At 41.8% G+C, this 25,940-nt stretch overlaps 2 protein-coding genes across 2 annotated transcripts; both read left to right on the top strand.

Moving 5' to 3' along the window:
* The first annotated feature begins 1,766 nt into the window (after positions 1 to 1,766).
* On the top strand, positions 1,767 to 6,745 carry LOC121915531 (phospholipase A2 inhibitor and Ly6/PLAUR domain-containing protein-like). The gene is made up of 5 exons (XM_042439853.1): positions 1,767 to 1,809; positions 3,459 to 3,575; positions 4,158 to 4,307; positions 5,316 to 5,456; positions 6,588 to 6,745. Exons 1-5 carry the CDS (start codon positions 1,767 to 1,769, stop codon positions 6,743 to 6,745), a joined length of 609 nt encoding a protein of 202 aa, XP_042295787.1.
* Positions 6,746 to 8,409: 1,664 nt separating this feature from the next.
* On the top strand, positions 8,410 to 11,898 carry LOC121915530 (phospholipase A2 inhibitor and Ly6/PLAUR domain-containing protein-like). Its single transcript, XM_042439852.1, has 5 exons — positions 8,410 to 8,467; positions 9,159 to 9,275; positions 9,482 to 9,634; positions 10,443 to 10,580; positions 11,765 to 11,898. Exons 1-5 carry the CDS (start codon positions 8,410 to 8,412, stop codon positions 11,896 to 11,898), a joined length of 600 nt encoding a protein of 199 aa, XP_042295786.1.
* The last annotated feature ends 14,042 nt before the right edge of the window (positions 11,899 to 25,940 follow it).

The raw sequence follows: 25,940 nt of genomic DNA, 5'->3' as shown, positions 1-25,940 counted from the left end.
CTTAACCTACTGGGAAGGGCAAGATTGCACCCTTTCCTCTCCTCTGAGTTAACTGAGTGAAAACTGCTTTTGCTCTTTGAACTCAGTTTACAGCCATTTAAGTAAGGTGAGCACAAAGGTCAAAGTAGGAGGTGGAGAGAGAAACCGGGACATTTTAAAAGCAGCTGAAAAGGTGATACAGCAGAAAACTAAACAAGAATCTCCTAGCCTAACTGGGAACAGTGGAAGGCATCCTTTGGCTGTAGGTAAATTTTGGACTTAATGGGGAGGACTCATGTTCTTCAGAGAGTAACATGCAAAGGAGGGAAAGCATACTTAGGTGGGAATTTGCATTATTTTACTTACTCGAAAATATGGCATACCAAAGCTAATGCAGCTCCAGTCTCTCCTGCTCATTTTGATGTGTGAGATCTTGGCTTCTCACTCCAAAGTCCTGCCATAAAATGCACCACTACATGAGTTCCTTGTGTTCTTGGGGACACATTGTTCCCAGCTGGAGCTGCCCTATGGCAAGTCAGAGAACAGTTATGCAATACTCAAGTGACAATCCTGTTGGTGTCACAAACATGGGTAAGCGTCCTTATACTAGGCATCTAGTGGAGCAGAAACTAAACATCATAAATAGTGTGATGCAGCAGTCCATTGGCCATTGTGCAATGGAAGTACTTGGGTCAAGAGAAGTTTCAGAAGTGTAACTTTTTTCTCATGGACCTAAATTCCATGGTTAGTACCAACTAGAATAGAGCCATTGAATCAATTGACTTTACCTATAGTCTAACTCACCATTCAACAACTGTTTGTTTAGGCCTCCTCTAACTGGCATTAACCAACAGGATTTCAGCCACGCAGTTTCATATTCTTGGACAGTGCATCAGTGCCTTTGATGTAACACTTCATTCATTGGAATTGCAGAAATAGACACTGTGAATTGCACAGTGGGACAATGAGCAGGAATGTTGCCAGATACATGGTTACACAATGTTGGTATTCATCAGCAGAGTGATGTAGTGCAACCATCATGTTAACCATGTGAGCGTAGATTTACATAACACAAGTACAATGTAGGATCTCAGCCAGTATCTCCCAAATTAGTGGAGGAGATGCTCTCCTCTCCTCATTTATTTATGGTAGCTGACCATTGTTGATATGATGTCTCAACATGCTGAGATCCCCTCATCAAGGATGGAGTAACTTACGAATTTGCTATATATCACTAGTATGATACTATACATATTACAAAGAAGCTCCACTGAATTCAGGTTTTACTCTGAGATAAATGTGTATTTTCCTGACTGTATATTTTACTCACTGCTATTTCTTGCATGGCAGACATAGCACCTTACTCCTACTCCTACTCCTACCTCTACCCTACTTTTTTTGTCCCCTAGCACCCTACTCTCCTCTTTTTGTCCTCTAGATATAGCAAATACTTGAACCATCCATCCATTCAAAGTCTACTCTGTTCATAACCAAAATATTGGCCTTAGTCCAAGAGGGACCTGTAGGTTCATTTATTTGTCTGAACATGTCGTAATGGTCACTAAGCCTGAAACAGGTGTTGATTTAACTCTGTGATTTATCCTCTTTGGAGACTAATGGACCAGGAACTGTTCAATGCGCCCCTATTCTTCTTTCCGGCCCCACCTTTCCAGGCCTGAAACTATAAATCCAACCAGCTACACTAAACCCATCATCCCTTCAGCAAGTGCCACCAGAAGCTCCATTGTCCACCTCTTTCCTTCTTGTGTATTCGGAAGACCTTTCAGATGTTTCTTAGCTTCTACATCTTCTCCATCCTGTTTGCCACAGGTAAGTCCATAAGGTTTTGCTCCATTAGGACCACATCACCAGAAGGAGACCTGCATTTACAGAACAAGAGCTTTCTTGCTCAAGGATTTTCCAGCTGATTTGGGTCATCATTTGATTATGAACCCATGGAGCATAATGCATACCATATAATATGGTATATCTCTTAACCCTTGCTCCCATTAATGGCAGCCAAGAAAGCAAGGGTACGAAAATACAGAGCAGCAGATGATCACAGCATGGATATTATGACAGAAGAGGATGAGAAAAAAAAATGATAAGACTACCATTTTGTGTGGTTTTGCAATTAATGTTATATGTTTGGGGCTAAGAATATGCATGCACTCATGCTTACTGATCTTTTTGTAATCCTTGAGTGTTTTTCTTGTTTGCTTGGTTTCTTATTCTTTCTTCTTTACATCTCATGGTAGGAGGAGAAAGAGATCCAATCCTGTCCTTTTCCAGTTCTCTAGTAAAGACAGTTGTGAGTATATAGGCATATATACATATGTGCGCCTAGTAGAGAAGAAAAACAACTATTTCATCCTCAAATGTGGGGACATTATTACTATTATTATTATTATTATTATTATTATTATTATCCTTTATTTATGAAGTGCTGTAAATTTACATAGTGCTGTACATACAGTTCCCTGCCCTCAGGCTTACAATCTAAAAAGGAGAAGGGAGTGATGGTGGGGAATAGGATCAGGTCCAGCAGATCTTCTCCACCTCCAAGGCCTGGACCAAGGCAGATGGACTGGAGGAAGGGCTTGGCTTCTTAATGACATAAATTATTATGGTACTTTTCTCTATACTGAATGAGAAAATGAACATTCCCCTGCAGTGATCTTTCCATATTCAAATGTCCCTGCACATAATAATAATAATAATAATAATAATAATAATAATAATAATAATAAGGGTTCCAATATTGCATCGGCCCAAAGGCCAGAGTTTGAAAGTAATGCATCATAAATAATGGCATTGCCTGGAATACTCTATAAGAAAAGGCTTAGGAAGATGGATATGTCTGGCTCAATAAAAGAAGGCTCAGAGGTGATATAATAACTGTTTTGAAATATCTGTAAGCCAGCATGGTGTAATGGTTTGAAGGCTGAACTAGGATGCCAGGAGACCAGGGATCATCATATCCTTGCTCAAACATGGACATTCACTAGGTAATCTTGAGTAAGTCTTAGAGGGAGGCAATGGCAAACTCTCTTTGAACAAATCTTGCTAAGGAAAACTGTGACAGAGTCACCTGAACTGTACCCTAATTTGAAACAATTGCCCATTGTATAGGCACGCTTAACATCCAGTCTTAACTAAGTAGGAAATATTCCTTGCATACCGAGTTCAGCCAGCAATTCAGGAAAATCTAAATCCATAATACATTGCTGGACATATTCTATGGCTTTCTTTTCTCCTTTCAGTGATAAAAATTCAAGCAGAACTACAATTTTGCTATCAATGTATAGACTGGCTTGACTAAACCAATCTTTAGATTGCCCAAAACGAAAATCTTCCCCTTTATTAAAGCAATACATTTTGGCATATTGGCATTAGAGAAACCACTGAAAGCCAACCCAATGTTCCATTAACTGGTAGCCTGAATTGCCTCTGATTTTCATGCTGTTTTCTTTCACCAGGGGTTTGCTTGCAGTGTGAATACTGCAGCAGCAGCACTGATTCATGCACTGGCACACCACATGTCTGCCGGAAATCTGAAAATGCCTGCCTCATCCTTACCATGGAGACAACCATTGGTGGGTTGCCATCTTTAGAATGAGACTTGTTTTGATCAAAGTTTTCCCTTTGTAATTTGCTTTTCTTTTTCTGCTGGTGGCATTGTGTCCCCCCCCATATACATATGATATATGATATATATAGGCTGAAATCCAATAGTTGGTCCTACATAGAATCAACCCATTAGATCCACCTGATAATTCAACCTGTATGTTTGTTCCATTGAATGAGTGACTTGACTCTAGCTGGGATGAACAACTGTATTTGAATTTAAAATAGGTTCCCCCAGCACTATAATCTCAGTTTGTCCCTCCAAGAAGGAATAGACCCACGATAAAACGGTGACTCTAAGTCCTATCTCAGCTAAGGGGCCGGAAGAGCCCCATGACCGATGGTATGAAACACCATGGTTGATGGTATTTCCAGCATAAACAACAGAAACACACTCCCGATGTCTAGTTCCCAGTACAGTATAGGTTGTCCCCAAGGTCACCTAAGATGTCTCTGTGCCTTAATCCAGATTGAAACTTATCTAGTTAAACCATTTCCTCCAGCCAAAGGATAATACTGTATTTTTCCTCTCTCACATGATAAACTGTCAGGAAATGACAAATGGTTGGCAACGTATAAGGGCTGTACTGCACTGAAGTATTGTCTTCCATCTCCCATGAGCTTCACCTTTCCTTCTCAGCGCAAACGGAAAGCTGCCAAGTGCTGCCGGACACCTCTTTGCAACACTGGAACAGTGACACGTAAGCTCTTCGTCCAACACTTTTAAAGATTCTCCATCATCTCCTAGTCCAAAGGACAGTTCAGGCAGGGTCTCATAAACACTACCAAATTGTAGTGCTGCGATTCCACTTCAACTACCCTTGTTCTGTCCTTATTGAATCCTGGGATTGACAGTTTAAGAAGGAATATTTATAATTCTCATCCAGAGAGCTCCTCTTATGCTTCACCAAAATATAGATCACAAGACTCCACAAGATGGATCCATGGTAGTTACAATGGAATCATAGAGCTATAGCTATGTAATGTCAATGGCTCCCTGGCGGTGGAACATTGTCCCTTGACATTAATTGATCCAGACGTTGGCTTGATTTCAGCAGTTCTTTCAAGCGTTTGAGATCTCATGAGATCACAGTTTCAGATTTTGGGCTGCAGGTTTCATTTTAATGGCTGAAGTGCAGTAAAATGATTGAATTTATGTTATATTGGTTGTGAACTTGTATCGGGAGATGTAGCTACAAGATGTAGTAACAGTGTCGCATCCAGTCCCCTCAACCCAAATTTTCTCAGCTGTATCTCTCTGAAACTAACCATTTCCAGCTGTCAAGCATCTAACTATAGTGGGTCCTTGGTATCCACTGGGTTTTAGTTCCAGGGTTCCTTGTGGATGCTCAAGTCTCATTAAATACAAGGGCATAATAAAATGGTGCCCTTTATATAAAATGGAAAATGATATCTAAAAAAAAGATATCACTAGGATTCCATGATTCTATAATAATGAAAGAAACATATGAGAAAATGATATATAAACCAGAATAAGACAGACAGAGTAAAACCAGTAGCAGAGAAGAGATTGGTGGCATCAGAACAGATTTGGAGAATTGGTCCATAATGGGAAGAAGACTGGACAAATTCTTGAAGAAGTCAAAAGAGGAGCAATATCATCCTGCATTTAGGATTGTAAAACTGATCTAGCCAAAGAGGAGGGAAGGTGTTCTTAATACTACCGGTGTTTGCTATCTTCTTCCCAGTGCCTAAACTAGGGGTCATACCAAATGGACTGAAGTGCCCTGGATGCTTCTCAGAGGATCCCAGATGTGTACCCACAGAGATACTAAGCTGCAATGGATGGGAAGACTATTGTGTCTACTATGATGTGTCTGTGAAACATGGTAAGATGCAAGTCATATACCTAACAGAAAGGATATCTTTGAAGTAGTTCAACAAGCCATTCCTATTCTGCAAAGTGGAGACAGGCATAGATTCAGTAAAAGCTATGACTCAGAAGGCAAGTCTTCTCTGTTCCTCGCTTTTACTGATACTAGGCCTATCTCCACTTTGCAGAATAGGAATGGCTTGTTGAACTAGTTCAAAGATATAAGAGTTTAGGGGCCCGTACAGACAGGCCAAAATAAAGCTGCTTCGGATCACTTTGGAGGTATGCTGTTTAAATGATGCATGAGTCCCAAGAGGCCAGAAGCCGTGCCAAAGCCACACTCCAGTCCTAAGTAAAATCCCTCTTAATGCTGCTGCAGATTGTAATCTCCCAGTCTGTGTTCAGCTGTTATAACTTTTTCCCAGCCTCAAAATACAAAGTGAATGCAAAACACATTCAAATGAGTTCACTAGTATAAATTAACTCTTTCATGCCATTGGACATCTGTTAATGTCAGTGTGTCATGGAATCACTAACCTGATTTTTGCATGTGTTTCATTTTTGTAAAGCATATTTTCTTGTGTGGCTTGCAATGGAGGTGACTGATTCCAGAACTGGGTGTCATTCCAGACTTCTCTAATGGTTTGTTCAGTGCTAGTCACTGACGCTCATTACTGTTATAGCATAAGCTGTATTGATGGTAAATGATGCAAATTCCCCATTGCTGGATATACAAGGAGCCCTTCTGCTTGGCTGTATCTCCTCCATGGTAGGACCAATGGAAGATGGATTCCCAATGGTTTTATACATAGTTCAGAAGCCAACAAAGAAAATTAAACTGCACAAGCATAACCCACCTCCTCCATTCCCAAAGCTATAAGAACTATGCAATCAAATGCAAAAAGGATTCAAACGAGTTCATTAGTATAAGTTAACTTTTTCATGCCACTGGACAGCTGTTAATGTGTGGCCATGATGCTACCCAGGACTGCAAAACCCATCTGCCTGGCACAAAGGTCCAGCTCACTACAGTATGTTTTCTGCTATGTGTAAACCTAGCCTTTATAAAGAGAAGGAATTAATTTTTGGGCACAGTTCCACAGGCTTTCCTAATGGGCTGTCATTTTGTCCCTTTCCATTCTTGCAGAGGGAAAGATCTACAATCATGCTATTCGTGGCTGTGGGACCAAGCATGCCTGTATGAATGAGCCACGGATTTTTGGGGTTCCTGGGTTGTATATGGAAATGTTGAAGAGTCCTCAGTGCACTCCTGCTCCCAAAATGTTAACCAAAATTGGCAAGTAACTAGTCCCTCAGAAAATGACCCGCTTCCACCTTGTGATGAAATGACACTCAGGGTCTGTGGAAGCATCTCATTTGTGTTCGACTCCAGCATCCAACATGATTTTTTTTAAAGCATGCAATTTTCACTGATATGTAAGATGGGATAATTCATTAAAAAACCCCACATTGAATAAAATTGTGTAAAGGGGAAAAAAGATTTGAATCTGCAAAGTGTATTATTATTTCCTTCAGTGTTCCTCTTTCACTGACTGCAATCAATTTTCATTTTAGAATTCATTGCCAATATAGTTCTTTGCGCTCTAGAAATGTCACAATTTTCATATTTCGTCAACAACCTAAATTTATACAGGTTTGTATTTTCAAATCCCAGCTTCCAGAAGTCAGTCTATACACACCAAGTGATAATATTCTTAGAAAAACCAACCTTGTATTAGCCAGAGGTGACTGGCATACCAAATATGATGGATTGTAAACTCAATAGGAACTAATAGTTGGTGCATACAATTACAAATGCTACTTTGGGCTTTAGTGCAGAAGCCCAGTTCTTGCTGCAATCACACTTCTCAATGAAAATGGAATTATACCTGTTTGTCTATTAGCCCTTAGTACATATCTTCACAATTGTACTACTGGCACTGCGTATGCCGTTGCATTCCCTTCCTACCTCCCTTTTAACCATGCATTCCACACAAGAATTGCAGAGTGCAATAAATGTGCAACTACCTATACTAAGATTTCTGCTAGGCAATTTCAATGTGGGATCTCAAGCGAAGTATCTGTACAGGACACTGAAGGGGGAAAACAAGAAATATTAATCTTTTAAATTTCCAGTTTTCTCAGATCATTAATTGCTGGTATTTGACACAATACTATGAGCTGCATGGTCCAGTTGTGGAAAAAGCAAGCTTTCCTTTCAGTGCGATCACAACAGTTGAAAGAAAGAAGTTGAAAGAAGAGCCACGTTCTAGTTTGTTTGTCTGGCAGGCATAGTGAAAGAGCTACCTTGTTAAAGAGGTGTAAGGTACACATTCACACTTCACTGGAGATGTCATCATGGTTGGTAAACTCATGGCAAGCCCACATGTTTGCCAATAATGAATGCCACCTGAGCCGGATATACTCAGGAACTAATAGTTCCATATCCATCAGTCCTGGGCTGCTTTTTCCTGTTCCTAAAACTAGAAATCATTCTGAACTGGAAAGTCTTTCAATCAGACATATCCACTCATGAGGTTGTCTTATAATATTGTGAGTAGTACAATCCAGCTGTAGTCTGAGCCAGATCTTAAAGAAGGCAGGACCAGAATCTGAAGCAGATGAGTGACCCAAACCTTTCCTTGCTTTACTTGGAGATGCCAGGTATTGATCCAGGCGGGCACCTTTTCCATGAGAAGCATGTGTTCTACCACTGAGCTACACCCTCCTCACTTGGCTGTTTTACATTTCTTGGAAGGAGATGTCATTGTGGTTCTATCTTGAGTCCAAGAAAGGCACACATAGTACCGGATGCATCCAGGAGCTATTGTCACTCTCTCTCTCTCTCTGTCTCTTGCACACACAATATGCTGGTACTCTAACTTCCAAGCTGTAAACCATACTGGATTGAAATCTGTACAACACACATACACACACACTGAACCCACTCCGGTGTATTTCTCATCGCAATGAAGATACATCCCCAGACCATTTCTATCTTCCTCCTTCCAGCCCTGTTAGCTACAGGTGAGTGGGCTGCTTTTAAAGCCATGGAGCTGTTGCATCACCAGCTATCCTTGTGCATTGTGCAGAGTCTGGAACGAATGGGTGATTTTCTTTTTGAGGTAAGGAGAAGGCAAGCCATGTTACAAAAGTAGCACCGACATCATCTCTTTCATGTAGTGAATTTGTATTTACTTATAAAAGTTAACTTTCAAAGCATTTTCAAAGGATTTCTAAGGCATTAAAGAATGCATCTGCACTGTGGAAACAATGCAGTTTGACACCACTTTAAGTGCTGTAGTTCCATCTTATGGGATCCTCTGTAGTTTGTAGCCAGAGGAAGAGAGCTGAGGTCACCTTCCTGACTCTCCAATGGCTTACCAGAGATCCAGAAGGCTAGTCAGGGGTGAAGTGTTGCCTTCTCCTCTCCTCCAAGCCAGTAAATGCCATGGTAGCACATGCTAGCCCTTGAAAAGCTCCTGGTGGCAGTGCTTTATTGCAACACAGCAACAATTAAAAATAAAACACAACAAAACACACAAAGCCCTTTCTTTTTTCGAGGTCATTTAAATATCCTTCCAATTGCAGGGGAGTAAGCGTTCCCTCTGCACCATTTGGGTCATTCAGAAACCTTCCATGGCCTCTCTCATATGGCAAGAGTAACCTTTGCAGGGCTTCAAGATGGGGAGGTCAAGCTGCTATTTTTCTCCAGCAGGACTTTGCCTTCAGTGCGAACGCTGCAAAAGTGCCACCCGCTCTTGTACTGGACCCCTGCAGACTTGCAGAGACGTCGAAAATGCCTGTCTCACTCTCACAACAGAGACTAGAATAGGTAGGTGGCTCAGCTTCGTGAGCAGAATGAAGGAGGTTGTTCTATTTTTCTATTTCCTAGACTGTGGATGGCCATGTGCCAGAGATCTTAGTGCCCTTTTCAGCCACTGAAGAAAGTGAGCATGCTTATTTGCAAGTTATGAGTTGCATTTTTAGCCTGTCTTCAACCACTGTACTACATTGCCTCTCTCTTTCTTATTTATCCAGGCAAAGTGGTCAAAGTGGCTACCTATAAAGGATGTACCAAGCTGCGGTATTGCCCTCTGGGTCCCTTCACCATCACCACTGACCTGGAGGGACGCATACGAAGCAATTCGGAATGCTGCTGTTCAGATCACTGCAACAAGGGAGGTTTGAGATGTATGCATTCCATTTCATATCCTTTTTTAGCACCTCTTTCTCTACTAACTGTATTAATTTGACCATTTGTGGCAGGGAGACAGTTTCACACCATGCAATTATACCACTATAAATCCACTTGCGGGGTCATAGCTGCATCTGATGACATCCTGGGTTCTGTAGTTTGTTGTTATTGTCTGCCTTCAAGTCAGTTCTGATTTATGGAGACCTTAGGTGAACCATCATTGGGTTTTCTTGGCAGACTTTGTTCCGAGGGGTTTGCCCTTGCCTTCCTCTGAAGCCGAGAGAGCATGGCTTGCCTAAGATTGCCAAGGCCAAGCGGGGATTCAAAACCTGGGCTCCCAGTGTCTTAGTCCAACACTCTAATCACTACATCATGGTTCCTCTGTGGATTAGGGAGAGTTATTTAGAATTTGAAACCAGAGGGCTGTGGTGCCTCATTAAACTACAAAACCCAGGAATCCATACATTGCTGCCATAGCAGCTGAAGTGGAATCATAGTGCTATAATTCTGTAGTATGAAAGGGTCATAGGTGTCTTCACCCCAATTATACTTCTCCATTTAATACTTTATTTCTTTTCTCATAATGATCCATTCCATACCCACACAATCAATGATGTGACATCTATGGCTACATGGCGACATTTATGACTATCTCAATAAATCAAAGGAGGCTCATGCTGTATCAAGTTGAGGTCAAGCAGCTTTCAGTTCATCCATCCCTAATCTGTATGTCTCAAACATGTTTTGACTGGACTTCCTAAGGATTTACTTCCTGCTGACCCTCCTATATTGCTTGGTTCCTAGTGCCAGTAATGGGTAAACCGAACCACAGATGGTGTCCTGGACACAATTCAAAGGGCTCCAAGTGCAGCCTTGATGATAAACTTCATTGCCACGGTCGGGAAGTCAACTGTTTCTATCTTGCTGGATTCACCGAAGCAGGTAGAGATGACAAAATCAGATTTCAAAAATACTATCCTACAACTGGGTCTTATCCAGCACAGTTTTATAATGTAGAAATCTCTGGTGTGCTCCACTGAACTATAGCAGAAAATGCTAGGTATTTCTCGAAAATGCCAGCACTCCAAAGGATAGAGCCATGCAGTTATAGTGATTCCAAATTGATCAAACTGTGTGGCATAGATACTCTCTAAGTGGTTTTTTCTGGGGTTGAGGTCAATATGCCATGCATTGCGCCTTTGTGGCATGCCCCACTGTGTGCAGGTAGAGATCCAGAAATTCATAAGCTGGGAAAAATCGCACCAGGTTAAAAATAAAACAAAACATGTGTCCCATAACTGCACTTGTTTCCCCATAAGTGCTATGCTCTAAAGTGTACCAGTCTAGTTAAAGAGCATAAAAAGAACATAAGAAAAAGTTCAAACTATTAAAAACAAGAACCAAAGAATGGCAAGAGAAGTGCCACGACAGGCAACAAAATGGCTAGTATTCTGTGACATATATATATGTGTATGTTTTTGGACAGGGTGCCAGAGGCTAGTATCTAGCTCTTTGCACACCATATAAAACCTTTCCCTACTAACTCTTAAGGCCCAGAAGGGATCAGCACTGCTGCTACTTAAGAGTGCGGAGCAGGTGCAAAGCACTTCAGACAATGAAGATACAGCTGGTCATGGCTCTGAAGGGAAGGGAAGGAAGCTGCACTCCATGGGTGTGCTGTTTTCTCTGGCCCCACAAGCGGAGACCAGCTGCTTCTTCATCATCTGAACTGTGTGACCCACTCTCCGATCCCAGCACCAGTTCCTTTAGGAGCTGGTGTTGGGACAGGACATGGAACTGATCTCAGCCATGTCAGGAATTGCCAAAAAATGTTATCATGTAGGGAGTGGAGACAAGAATCAGAATGTTATTGGTGAACTCCAGTAGTGGCTGCACTTTTCCCAAGGTCTTGCAGCAGTGGGATGGGAAGGCAGCAAAAGTAATCTGCTGGTACAAAGCAGCCTATTTCTCCCATGTCTCACATCCTTTATGCCTGCAGCATTTGCAGCCTTTTCCCTCCTGCTGCCACTATCCCCATCAGCAGAGCTATGGTTTATGGTCCTTAGCCTGGTTTCCTGACCTCAAGCATTTCATGAACTGTTGTTTTTCTCTCTCTTATCTTTCAGGTGGCAAGAACAAGACTTATGTCAGACAAGGTTGTGGGACCAAACATACTTGTATAGATCAGCTGGGCATTTTTGGCATCCCAGAGTTATTTCTTGAGACAGTGACACAGTCGGAGTGCAGTGAGGCTACCTAAGACTTCAAAATGGCTCCTTTGGGGACGGGACATTCCTCCAACATAAAGCTGCCCTCTTCTCTTATATCTTGCTGAAGTATCTGCTGATCTAACAGTAGAGGGATGAATTTAATAGGAATTACACATAGTTCTCTTCAACTAGTGCATTGAGAGGTGATAGAAAAGGTATTTTAGACTCCTTCCCATGCACAAAATAAACAAAAATGTTGTACATTTATTTCAATTGTGTGGCCTTCAATCAGATTGGCCAGATATTCATTATAAAATTCTCCAGTAAATATGCAAAAACCTCTGCCTAAAAATTAAACTTCTGCCTCTGTTTCTCTATCTCATTTATTCTCTCCAGTCATATTCCTGTTATTTTTAAATGGAAGAACAGAGATGAGCCAGCTATGCAGTTAAGTACAAAGCCTTCATAAATCTTCTGTCTAATCCATTACTTCAGAAGCAAATGAAAAAACAACAATTGAGCAATGTTCGTCCTTCCTAAATGAATCGGCCTCTCCCCTTTCCAAAGCTCTCCACTGAGACACATGCAAACTTTCAATGAATGACTTATGTTCATGTAATGGAAAGTATAATAGCCTACTAGAAGAAGAAAATGAGAAATGGAAAATCGAAGATTTGGGGGCAGAATGAACAGATACAATAAAGAAAGTCATATGGGGTCTTGTAAGACATTTAATCCAGCCCAGTACCAGATCAGAGATTAAGAAAGAGGGTGCCACACACCAAAATTGTGGAGTCCTCCTCTGCGATCCTATAGCCAGTCATAGTCTAATCCCTTCCCTGATACAGAAAAGCAAAACCATCAGTCAATGGCTGGCCAATTATGTTTGAACCCATTCACTTCCACTTGGTTAGCTGGTAGAACCTAGTAACAGGTGTGTTTTTTGTACTACAACTTCCATGGTCAGTTTTAATTTCCCAAAGTTAATGTTTCCAAACTTTAGTGACTGGTTCAGTTGTTAAATTATCCCAACCATGGATAGCTTCATCCTCCGATTCAACTAAATCTCCTGTGCTGTAGCAGAAGCCCTTTAGAACTTGTTCTGCTCCCTGATACAACAGAGTTACATGTCTTTGCCTCTTCTGTGTAACCATGTAGGAACCTGAAGAGTGCTATCATGTCCTAATGTTTATAATTTCTCTTCTGCAGGCTGCATATGCCCAGTTTCTTTGACATTTCCTTGGTTTCCACATTCCTCTGTATCTTTTTGCATTCAGCCAGTTGTTGAATTTGTGTGCCTTCATGTCTTTTCTGACTTGAGCCAATCCTAAAGCAAATATATCATGTGATTTTCATGGCACAATCTGATCCAGAGAGAGATCGCCATTGCCTTCCTCTGAAGCTGAGAGAGTGTCACTTGCCCAAGGTCACCCATGGCTGAACAAGAATTCAAACCCTGGTCTCCTGGAGTCTAAGAGCTGGAACAGACCATCACAATATGCCAGCTTGTGGAGAGCATGGGGATATGATGCATGCCCTGATGCTGTCACCAAGCCAGCATTATGCCACCTACTCAACCAGACTGTGGGCAGCGCTGCAGCATGCTGGCAGTGTGGCGTTTAGATGCTGCATGCTGTAGGAGTGCTAAAAGCCAGCACCGTGGAGGAAAAGCCACTCTTTTTCCAGCTCAAAAAGAAATGGCATTTTGCCACCTCTTTTTGAGCCAGAAAAAAGACGGATCAGGGCTGTGGCATGCGGTAGCTGTGGCCCTGATCCGGCATCCAAAGGGGAGGCATGAAACCATCCCTTCAAGGCTGTCTGTTTCGGGCCCTAGTCCAACACTCAAAGTGTCCCATCATTCTGATTCTAATTCAGCCAATACACACCAAGGTGAAGCTTCTCATTACTAGAATCTAATTCACTGGCTTATTGCAACTGCTAACTCATGTAAAGTTTACTTTTAGTCTTAGCAATATTGATACAGTGAAAGCAGGCTTTGCCCTTTCCAAACAATTATATTTGAATTCAGATAAGGAGCTGTAAACTCCTTGCTTGAAGGAACAGAATGAAATCTGCTCCTTTATGGAACAGGTGGCTGGCTGTTTATGCAATTAACACTTATCAATAAATTGGTGCACCAATTCTCTTCCAAGGTTCATGGGACAATGAATAGCTAGGCAGTGCCAACAACATCATCAGTCTCATGACACAATTTATATCTAGCAATATTAACAAGTCAGACATCATGCATTTTACTCATCCTGGTGCCTTTTGGATGTATTGGATTAGTACCTGCATGATCCCAAACCAATGACTGTGGTCACTTGGGGTGATGGAAGCTGCAGTCCAGGGGATGATCAACTGGATGGAGGCATTGGCCAAGTTGTTCCTGCCGAGAGCAAACATTAATGTCTGAATTACATTTTTAAAGGATCAGAACCAAGACAAAAGTTCACAACCGTTGTGGATTATTCCATGAGCTATCACATATATTTCTTTGGACTTTGCCAGGTTTGGCTGGTTGTGTGAACTCATGCCATTCCTTTCAGAGGGAGTTTGTAGTGATTTCTTGGATCTGTCCTACAGCTCTTCCACAGGATTTTTCATAATGGGGTATTGGTTTGAAAGACATTTTTCTCCTTTTTATTTTTAAAAAGACTCATAGAGTTATTGTACAAAAGTAGTATTGCACTGATGCACTGTAGCACTGTAACTTTATCCTGTTAACTTTTGCTTTCTAGCCTTGTGTAATAATGTCCATACGGGCAGTAAAGGTCCTCCAGTCCTGCCTTACTGGGCAGCAGTCACTGCAAGTGATGGGGGTCTGTTCTCCTATCAATAGGGACACAGCAAAGTGACATTTCCACATCTCCTCCCATGAATGTGAGAAGCAATTGATAGGGAACCTGTTTCTGACTATAGCACTGGGGATTACCCAAGGGAGGATATTTTGCAGTCCAAATATGTAGGTAAAAGAAACGCATGCAGAAAAGGTGGGTATTCTGAATCAGGGTGCAAAAGACTGCTTCATGTTAGGGAAAGCCACCTTCACAAATGCTCACAATTTGAAAAATGGAAAAGGGTGTGTGTGTGTGTGTGTGAATTTTTTAAAAAAGTATCTGTACAAATACATACTTTTATTGTATGAAGTTAAGACGCAGACTCACACAAAAATGCAGCCTGACTTCTGAAACATAAGAAAACAAGTGAAGTTGTACATGACAGGTTCATATTGCTGTACTCCTTCCCAGTCCTAGTAAAAGATCACATCTGACAGCAGCATCAAGGAGAACCACTAGGTGGTAGGAGAGAATGAAAAGTGTTGCTATGCAGAATATTCCCTCTTCAGGACTTCAGTTATGATATTCCTTCCCTATCCTATTTTCCTCCATGGACCAGTCATCAATGTTGTTCTGTGACTTAAGAGCACCCTCAGGATTTCAAAAAATACACCTTTGGCTACAGGTTCGGCACATTTGCACCACATAGAAAGAATCATGCTTCTGTTTCATATATATATATTGCACTGTGTGTGTGTGTGTGTGTGTGTATATATATGTGTGTGTGTGTGTGTGTGTGTGTATATGGTTGACCAGTGCATGTAGAGACAGAAGGAGAGAGAGAACAAGTGAATGAACTGATCTTCCACTCAGAAGCACACTTAATATATACTTTCAAAAGTGTGCTTCTGAGAGGAAGATCAGTTCATTCACCTGTTCTCTCTCTCTCCTTCTGTCTCTCTGCATGCAACCATTTCTTAGAACAGAGGAACAGAGAAAAAGGATCACAGAGTTGGAAGAAACCCCAAGGACCATCCAGTCAACCCTATTCTGCAATACAGGAATGCACAACCCCAACAGATTGCCATCTAGACTCTGCTTTAAAACCTCCAAAGTCTGAGGCAGTATATTCCACTGTAAAATTGCTCTTATTGTCAGGAACTTCTTCCTAATGTTGAGGTGGAATCTCTTTTCCTGCAGCTTGCATCCATTGCTTCAAGTCCTAGTCTCTGGAGCAGCAGAAAACAAGCTTGCTCCCTCCTCAATATGGCATCCCTTCAAATATTTAAACATGGCTATCATGCCCTTAATCTTCTGTTCTCCAGGCTAAACATACCCAGCTCCCTAAGTCACTCCTCATAGGGCATGGTTTTTAGACCTTTCAACATTTTAGTTGCCCTCCTCTGGACATGATTTAGCTTGTCAACATCCCTTTTGAATTGCCATGCCTATTGTGAAAGGCACTGCTTCACCCACAGTGCACAACTCTACAAAAGCTTTTCGTATATGTCTTTCTCTGTTGTTTAAACCATTGCAACATGCTGCAAGAATATGGGATAAAGGCAGCTTTGTTGGGGGCACTTGTAACAACATGGCACTGCTTGCTTTCAGGAGAGAAACAAAGCAATAAGGAAACAATACTTGAAGCCTCCTAGCAAAGGTGTGTCTAGTCTCACGCTGATCTGAAGTAACATGAAGAACTTTAATGCTTAAGCACTGCTGAACAAAATGGATGCAATCCATGCATTGTTTGGAATAACACCAGTGAGTAAACATGCCTCTGTGCAGAATAAAGGTATAAACCCTTCCCACCTTGCGTGCAAAGATCATAAAGAAAGATAAGCTCTTGGAAAACTACAGTCACACAATTCAAAGCCGTGGCATCCAAATCTTCTCTCTCTCTGCTGGGGTGGAGAAGGGCCAGTCCTTCAACACTTTGACAGGGAGTTACAGCTGTCTCTCCAGCTCACTCAAGAGGCATGTGATGAGCTGGAAGATGTTCAGCTTTCCTTCTCTTGCCAAGGCAAGTTTGCTGTGGCCATTTTATAAACCAAAACCATCAAGAATGAGCAAGGATATGGCGAGCTTCCTTTTTGGTGCTGTGGATGATGGGGGTCAGCAATCCACTCTCTGTACAAGAAAGGAGATTCATTAGGAAGACATGAAGAAGAAGAGTGTTCCTGCATGGCAGGGGGTTGGACTGGATGGCCCTTGTGGTCTCTTCCAGCTCTATGATTCTATAAGTACTTGATGGGGGGGAAAGTGGTCAACAGTTATCTGCCTTGGAAGGCGGTGGACTGTTCTTTACTGGAGGTTTCTAAACACTATCACATACACACTATCACATTACTGGAGGTTTCCAAATGGATGTAGAATGATTAATAAATGGGTCTTAGAGCAAGTCGCACTGAATTCAATAGAAATGAAGAGGACTAAACTGAGGCTGTCTTACTTTGGCCATATCATGAGATAACGCGACTCATTAAAAAAAGATGATAATGCTGAGTAAAGTGTGACGCAGCAGGATGAAAGAGATACCATACGGATATGGTGGATAGATTCAGTCATGTAAGCCACAGCCCTGAGCCTACAAGTTGTTTTGGAGATTTCGGATCTGCAGGATCAACATAAGTTGAAGTTGACCTGACTGCAAACAACAGCAATTACCACCATCTGGAGATGCTTTAGATGTGAATTCCTGCTCTAACACCTTCTGTAAACAAGTTGAGGGTTTGTCCTGGGCTCACCCCAAACTGCTTTCCTAATATGATAAAGGTTTTTCTTTTTCACTTTGCTACAAACGTCCAGCATCATTCTTCCTATTTTATAGCCACACGCTCAGCACTAGCCTGCAGTCTTCTGTTAACCCAAATACCAAATATCCCTGTAAGCTTTAGCAGGGATCCCTTTGTCCAAGGGTCTCTCAAACTGGAAATCCACCCTGCCTTTTCTCTATCCCGATGGTGTTTTTTTTAAAAACGGAATTGCATTGGTAAGAGTTTGCCATTACACAAGGAAGTGCTCTTCATCACCTTTTACAACACACCTGGTCTATAAAACCACCAATAAAGGTGCCAGATTTTCCAAGCTTATATAGCTGTCTCCGGCCTATAAATCTCCCCTGCACAAAAGTTCTTGCTCCCTAGAAGAATAAAGTTTGGCTTGCCTTCATCCCAGACGTGGAGCCAGGATGGCTCCTCCATCCCTCCTCCTCCTCATTGCCTCTCTCTTTGCTGTTGCTCGGATGGTGGAAACAGTAGGTATGTTGGCTGGTGTCAGATTCCTCCTGGAATAGTCACAACTCTTTCCCAGTTAGAAATCATGGCTCAGAAGATCCCTATTCTTCCTTGAAATTGTCCACAGTGGCATATGTCCAAGATGGTCTTACTATAAAATAGTTAAAGCAGTCTGCTTCAATGGTACAATGGGCTGAGGACAGAAGGAAAGGGAACAAACCGTGGAGGATGGGAGATCTCATGGCAGTAGCGTGGTGAATCCCCTCTGGGTTTTAGTCCAAACTTTAAGAATAGGGGCTTAGCATCTTGGATGGGCATGGCAAAATCAGTAAGGGATTTTCCCTAGATATAATTAGACATTTTCTTCTTTCTTGGACAGAGTCAGCTGGCAGTTTCCATCTCTCTCTCTTTTCTCTCTTTCTCTCTCTGTGAGTAAATCTACACAAGATTTTAGTCTGGACTTTAAAGGAGCTATTCATAGTGTCAAACCCTATCCCACATATTGGGTATATGTGCATATACCCACACCCAGGTATATTATTTACATATTTCACTAACATGGAAAGCGTAGGTCCTTTAAAATGGAACTAATATTCACTGCCCCATTGACATGGATCACATTTGGGGGATGTAGGAACTGGAATCTCCATGTACGGAAAGTCTCTTTCTTTTCTCTCTTCCTCTCTCCCTTTTTCTTAAAACAAATCTGATTAACAACAAACGTTTGACTTCACTTGTTGCAATATGGGTTTTCCCTGTCCATCTGAGCTTTAGAATGCCAGAACGTTGCAGATATCAAAAGTGAAGCCCTTAACAGACACACTGATTTTTGGCAACATAGATTTTGACATAGTATCCTATGCTGAAGTTGGTTCCTGCTCCACCACTGTATTGGAAATAGATGGCTTTCAGTGGCAGATTGGTGGACATATATCCCACATTTGTATTTTCAATGGAACAGACCCATGGGATCTGTGGCACTGTAATAACCATTATGTGTTGCAGATACCCAGCTTGTGGCTAATACCAATACATAGAATGGGTATCTCCAATGTTTGGCTCTGCTGGCTGAGGATAATAGAAGATAGAGTTCCCCATCCCTTTCTTACCTACTTTAAGTCTGCACATGCCTAAGGATGCAATTTTAACTCCATGTACCTGACATTTAAATATATAGCCACACTGCAGAAATAAAGCACTTTGACACTACCTTAACTGCCATGACTCTATCTTCTGGAATCCTGGGATTTGTAGTTTGGTGAGGCACCAAAGCTCTCTAACAGACCAGGCTGAATACCTCCCAAAACTACAAATCCCAGGACCCCATAGGTTAGAGTAATGCCAGTTAAAGTGGTGTTAAACTGCTTTATTTTTGCAATGTGACTCCATACCTAGTCCCACTGAAATCAGTGGCGCTTGACTTCTGAGTAGAAAGATAGATCACCCTAGAGTTTTACAAATTTACTCTCAACATATATAAGGGGAACAGATCAACAGATCTCAAATACGTCGCTTTGTAATGCTCACAGGATACAGTGATAGGACCAAGGAGGAAATTAAATTCCAACAACGTGAATACAAATAACCATTGTAACACTTTCTCCAGATTGCCAATCCTGTGCATCCAGTTCTGAGACATGCACAAGTACACCTGTAGTAGCTTGCGGTAAGAATCAGAACGCCTGCATCAGCATGGTGGTCCAACATTCCCTCACAAAAGGTAAGAGTGCACACTTCTATCTAAGAGTGGACAGATCTCTTTCCAGTTCTGGTTAGTATCACATGCTTGTTTTTTACCCAGACTGGATACTTCAATTCTATTTGAGTTTTCCAGGGTTGTTTTATGTCTTCAAGTGGGTCCAGGAGGCCACAATTTGTCCCTGAATCTCTGGAGCTTGCTATCCTTGGATTAGAAAAAAGGTTTAGCTTCCTATGATCCGCTTGATACTGCAAAGGCCTGTTTCATTGGAAGCGTTTATTCCTGGATGGTGTCACAAAGGGAGGCAAAAGTCTATCTGCCACGGTTTTGTTTCCTTCCTGCAAAAATATCCTCCGTTTTCTTCCCATGTCAACTTTGGATTGAGTTGTAAATATGGTGATCCTTTCTTCCCCCACAGAAAACTGGCACCATATGAATACAAACCTTTCCTAATATGTGCATTTTTACTGCATTTTCCTTAACATGTGTGTTTTTACGCATTTTCCTCATTGACTAAAGCATGATGATGATCCAATTTCAAATATAGATGCTGAGATCAAATCTGCACTGCAGCTTAACTGTCATGACTTCATGGTATGAAATCCTGGGAGTTGTAGTTTCTTGTGGCACAAGAGCTAAATATATGACAAAACATCAAATCCAAGAATCCTGTTGCATAGAGCCATGACAGTTAAAGCGGCGTCAAACTGCATTATTCCTACACTGCAGATTGGACCGTTGGCACTTAGTTGCAAAGAATTTGAAAAGTGAAAAGGAAAGCTCTTGTTGCTTCCTATTTCCTCACAAACACAAGAGACTGAAAGAAACATGAACACGCTTGTTAGTTGTTTTTCAGATCTTAAATTGGTTAAGGAGAAAAAAATATCACTTGATATGGTTTTCATTCTCAGTATTAGCATTGTGCCATATTGGATTGAAGTCCGTTACATACTCTAAATGCTGTCTTCTCAACTAGGAGAAGTAGAAGTAACTGGAAGCTCTGTATCTTGTGCTGAGAGTGCAAAAAGTGTGAATAGCACTTTCATGTTTGACTTTGGCGATAAGGGATTTCTGAATTTTGCCGCTCAGCTTTGTAATGGAGCAACCTGCAGCGCTTCATTCGACCGTATGTAACAGCTTTGTTATATCTTGCTTCTCTTTCTCTTTTCTTTTACTAATGAAACTTTAAAAAAAGGCAGTAATGCATTTGGGTGGAAATCCTGAGTGCTGAAATTTCAGAAGCTTAGATTGAGAAAATCCCAAATGACCAGCCTTCATTCAATCAAACTTGAGCCATGTTCCATAGTTTGGGAACATTAGGCCAGGATTCTGTTGGTGCCTCATTTTGATTAATTCATTAGTTCAGTGGATCTGCTTTTGGGAGAAAGGAAGGAAGTATTAATTAATTAATATATTGATCAACCAGTCAATCAATTGATTACTTTTTACCTCCCGCCTTTCTCCCAACAGGAAACGTGCAATAAGTTCAAACAAAATGTAGCTAAAACCATACTCAGGCTGCATCTAGACTGCAGAATTAATACCATTTGACACTGTTTGAATCACCATGGCTCAGTGGTATGGAATTATGGGATTTGTAGTTTCGTGAGCTATTAGTCTTCTTTGTCAGAGTTGTGACCCCCTCCTCTCTTCTCTAACCTGCTCAGTTAACTGAGTGCAAACTTCTTACATAGTTTGAACTCAATGTACATTGATTGACGTAAACTGAGGACAAAAGGGGAAAGTGAAACAAAGCAAGTGAAGCCAGGGCATTTTAAAATCATCTGAAAAAGTGGAATTATATTGGATTGCTGTAAGCAGGGCTGTTCTTATCAAACTGGGAAAGCTGGAGAGTATAGAATCAATGGAAATAGAATGAGTCATTTATGTAATTTCAGTTGATTCTATAGGCTCACTCTGGTTGAATTGAATAACTTTGGATTAAAGGTAAGCAAGATGAGGAATAATGCAATTCTTCTTCAGTGTAGCTACAATTGGCTTCAATTACTTTTATAGCCCTCTAAATGTTCTTGGACTGCAATCTCCATCAGCCCTAGCCAGCATAGTCAATAGTGCATTGTTATGGGACCTGCAGACCCACAGTATCCAGAGGGCTGTACTTTATCCATCTTTGGCCTAAATCTAATTCTAGTCCCAAAACCATACCCTCCAATTGTATCCTGTATTAAAAGTCTGTCGAAAGCAAATGTATCAGTGTCTAGTAAACTGTATGGATTGTTGGTTTTAAATTGTTTGTGTTGCTGCAAAAGTTCACTCTGTGTAACGATTGGACTTGCAGATGTTCCTTTGGAAGCCTATTTGAATGGGATATCTTGCCCCAAATGTTACACGCCAGGCTACACAAGCTGCGAAGATAATGGGACTGTGGACTGTTCTGGGGAGTTTAGGAACTGTGCCTCAATAAATGGAATAATAACAGAAGGTGAGAGCAATTTATCTTCCTCTCTTTCAAGCTCCTTCTCTTTTGCTTACCCTTTTCTTTAGTCTGTTCTGGGAGTCAAAAGAAAAATTCAACTGTCAATACTGTCATGCCTTTAAACTGTTATGTTGTTGTGTGCCTTTTAGTTGTTTCCAATTTATGGCAACCATAAAAGAACTTATTACAAGATTTTCTGGGTCTGAGAGTATGTGGCTCACCCATGGTCACCCAGTGCATTTCCATGCCCAAGTGGTCTCCAGAACCATAGTCCAATGCTCAAACTACATGTGGGATGAAAATCAAGCAGTCCTCCAGAGATTGCTGGACAGCAAATGTCAGCATTCCTCACCATTGGTTAGGCTAGCTAGGATTGATGGAGCTACGGTCGAATAATCTCTGGAAGGTTGCATGATTTCCATCTCTGCCTTATATAATTATATGGTGTTGCCATATCTAACAAGAAGGACTCTCTTCTCCAGTCCTCATGGTGAGAGCGCTGTCTTGGAAAGTGTGTGTACAGGCCAGAATTTAAGTAGGATGGGGAGGACCAAGTCTTTCTCATTCCTGTTGTTGCCAGCATTACCAGGAATATGGTGGGCTTGGGCCACTACCCTTACTCCTGCCAATGCTCATCTTTTTGGAGGACTGCAGCAACCTGAAAAGACAAGTATCAAGGGTGATGGCTGCAGGGTTGGTGGGTGAGTCCTCCCCATTCCTGCTTCCATTGTCACCAATGCTCATCTCTTTGGAGGGACATGGCACCCAAAGAGACGAGCATTGGCAGCAACGGTGGCGGCAGAGGTGGTGGGCTGAGTGCTCCCCATTTCTGCCACCACCACCAGGAATAGAGATAACTCAGGCTGCCCTCCCACCTACACCAATTCTCATCTTTGGGGGACCAAAGCATCCCAAAGAGAGGATTATTGATAGCTTCGGGTGGTGGGTGAGTCTTCCCCATTCCTGCCAATGCCATCACCAGGAATAAAGAGGACACAGCCCACCATCCCACTGCCACCAATTCTAGTCTCTTTGGTGGGATGCTTTGAGCGATAAGAATTAGCAGCAGTGGTGGCGGGGTGGGTGGGGGTTTAGTCCAAGTCGTCCATGTTCCTGTCACTGCCACTGCTGTAATGATCATCTCATTGGGGCACCCTGATCCTCCCAAAATGGGCTGTCAGCAGTGGTGGCTTGCATTTTGGCACACTTTGTCATCAGCATACGACAACCCCCCAGTGAGGTTTGAACATCCAGCACTCCCCTAGTGATGCCCCTGACCATAATGAATCTTGGCATCTTTACCATTCACTAATATGGTTCCTTAATGCCTCTACTATGTAGCTAAGTATACATAAAGGTACATACCGTAAATTGCAACAGATGGTGGTTCTTTTAATGCATCATGTTCAATGACATCAATAGGGGTGTCTCGCTTGTAACACCACTCTTGTAATATCACCAGGGTTTGTCTCCTGTGACATCATAAGGGTTCTCCCTAGACCTCAGCGTTCAGCCCTGAAATCTCACAGTCATAGTCCCAATCTTAAAACCTTATTCTCTCATGTACTTTAAGTGGAATGGACTTTGCTTGCTAGTGTAAGGACAACAGAGTGTATGGAGTGGAGGGGCAGGGGGGAGGATTGTAGAGGAGGTAGATTAGACACCCTTGGAAGTGAATTTCACATCCTAGGAGTAGTTTTTCTCTCTAGAATCATTGAATATTAGCGTTGGAAGAGACCCCAAGCGCCATCCAATCCAGCCCCCTGCCATGCAGAAATACATAATCAAAGTACCCCCGACAGATGGCCATCCAGCCTCTGTTTAAAAACTCCAAAGAAGGAGACTCTGCCATGTTCAAGGAGGCTCTATCTTGGGTCCCCACCAAATGCACCTCCAAAGTTATCAGAACCTATTATGTTATAGTAAAAACATTACTTTTATAGAAGTGTGTGTTTGCGCATGTGTGAAATTAATTATGAACTGTTTCCTTCTGCACTAGGTGATGGCAAAATACCCTTTGCAGCCAAAGGATGTGCATGGGGTTCTCTCTCAGATCTCAACAAGAAACTGCCAATGACAATTGTGTCAGATCCGTACAATTACACATTAGAGGGCTTGAGTTTTTATGACATCAACCGTCCTTTCACATCCATGGGACATATTACTCTCAGCCTGGACAGCAAGGACTTGGTTTCCCAAGTGGCCTTTTTCTTTCCATGCTTCTTGAGCATCTTTGCAGGGAAGATTCTCTCCTAAGGAAGATGAAGCTAATTGGCTGCCATTTGGGACTGCCATTTATGAGGAAGGCTCCACTGGAAGCTGAAGCATCTCTGTTCCTTATGACACAGAAATGATGTGTTGCTTAAACAAGATTCTTTGAATCCGAATAAAGGAAATCCGGGCACAGCTATTGAATATAAAATCGGCTACTTCCATATACACCATAAAATGGACAAAACCAATTTGTTTCTGACCGCAGTCATTTTCTTTTGCATTCAATCATAACTACATTTTGTTGAAACGGTCACTTCACGCTGATTTTTTTTAAAAGCTTGAAAATTCACATCAACTTTCATACAGCTTTGTATAACATGAACATTTTGAATGTCATCTTCTCTTAATATATAATCTTTTACATGTAATGTTTTATTTTTTGTTGTAATCTGCTTTCCCAAGTATTCATTTTATTCTGCATTTCAATGTTTGGAGAAAGTGTGCAGTCGAGAGAACTGTGTTCCAGTCTACTTATGCATCTGAGGGATTAAAAAACAAAGGAGAGAGTTTGTCTAGAACTGTCTCTTACTCCTGTTCTCCATTGTCTGGAATTAAAACAGGGCTTGTTTATCTTGTGTTGGCCCCTCTCCATCTGTATTTGAATGGTTCAGGGATAGAATGGAGTAGTCAGAGTATCTCCACTATAGTCCAGTAATACCCCAGTATTCAGTATTGGCTACGGCAGCTCGAAATTGCACATGATGCATATTGGTAGAGCCCAGTGCACATTGGAACACTTTTATTGATGTCCCATTATGCATCTTTGCAATTCACTAACAGTTTCTTAGCACTTCTGCTATGTAGCTAAGTATATCTAAGAGTCCGTACAGACAGGCCAAAATAAAGCTGCTTCAGGTCACTTTGGGGGTATGCTGTTTAAATGATTCATGCATCTAGAGGCCAGAAGCTGTGCCAAAGCTGCACTCTAGTCCTTAGGACTGGATTATGGCTTTGGCGTGGCTTCAGGACTTAGGAAGTATGCAGCATTTAAACAGTATTCCTCCAAAGTGACCCGAAGCAGCTTTATTTTGGCCTGTCTGTTCAGGCCCTTAGAATTATATAATGTACGCCATGGCTGAAGATTCCAGTGTACAAAAATAACTAGAGGGGCATTATAGTGCGCCCATGGCGCACCCCATAGGGATGAATGGGGTGTGTGCCCATGGCGCGTGTGCGCCACCACGCTGCCACATCGCCTCGTGCATGAGCCCCATTCATTTAAATGGGGCTCGAGCATAGACGGTATTTGATTTATGCGGGGGAGTCTGGAATGGATCCCCCACGTAAAGTAAAGGCGCACTGTACTATGCCCATTGCAGAAATAAAATATGATTTAATTTTTCCACATCCTTCTTGGCAAGCAAAATCCACATAAAGTCAAAGGCATAGCCATGCTAGTCTGGAAAATCAGTATGCAGAGGGATCTTGTGAGACCAACTGACAGAAGGAAATGGGTATTGTGAGCTTCTGTAGACTTGAGTCTACTTTACATGTATCTGAGGAAGTAGGTTCAAGCCTACAAAAGGTCACACTACCAACCTTTTTATTTCAGTTAGTCTCATAGGTGCTATAAAACCCCTTTGCATACTGATAACCCACATAGGTCTTCCAATGCTTTGGTAGGTGGTGGGTAAAGACAATTAGTTGTCAGTTACTAATTCTGTAT

This window comes from Sceloporus undulatus, chromosome 9, assembly GCF_019175285.1.
Source record: "Sceloporus undulatus isolate JIND9_A2432 ecotype Alabama chromosome 9, SceUnd_v1.1, whole genome shotgun sequence".
Classification (NCBI taxonomy): Eukaryota; Metazoa; Chordata; class Lepidosauria; order Squamata; family Phrynosomatidae; genus Sceloporus; species Sceloporus undulatus.
The sequence above is the reverse complement of the archived record's forward strand: the minus strand, read 5'-3'. Positions and strand labels throughout refer to the sequence as shown.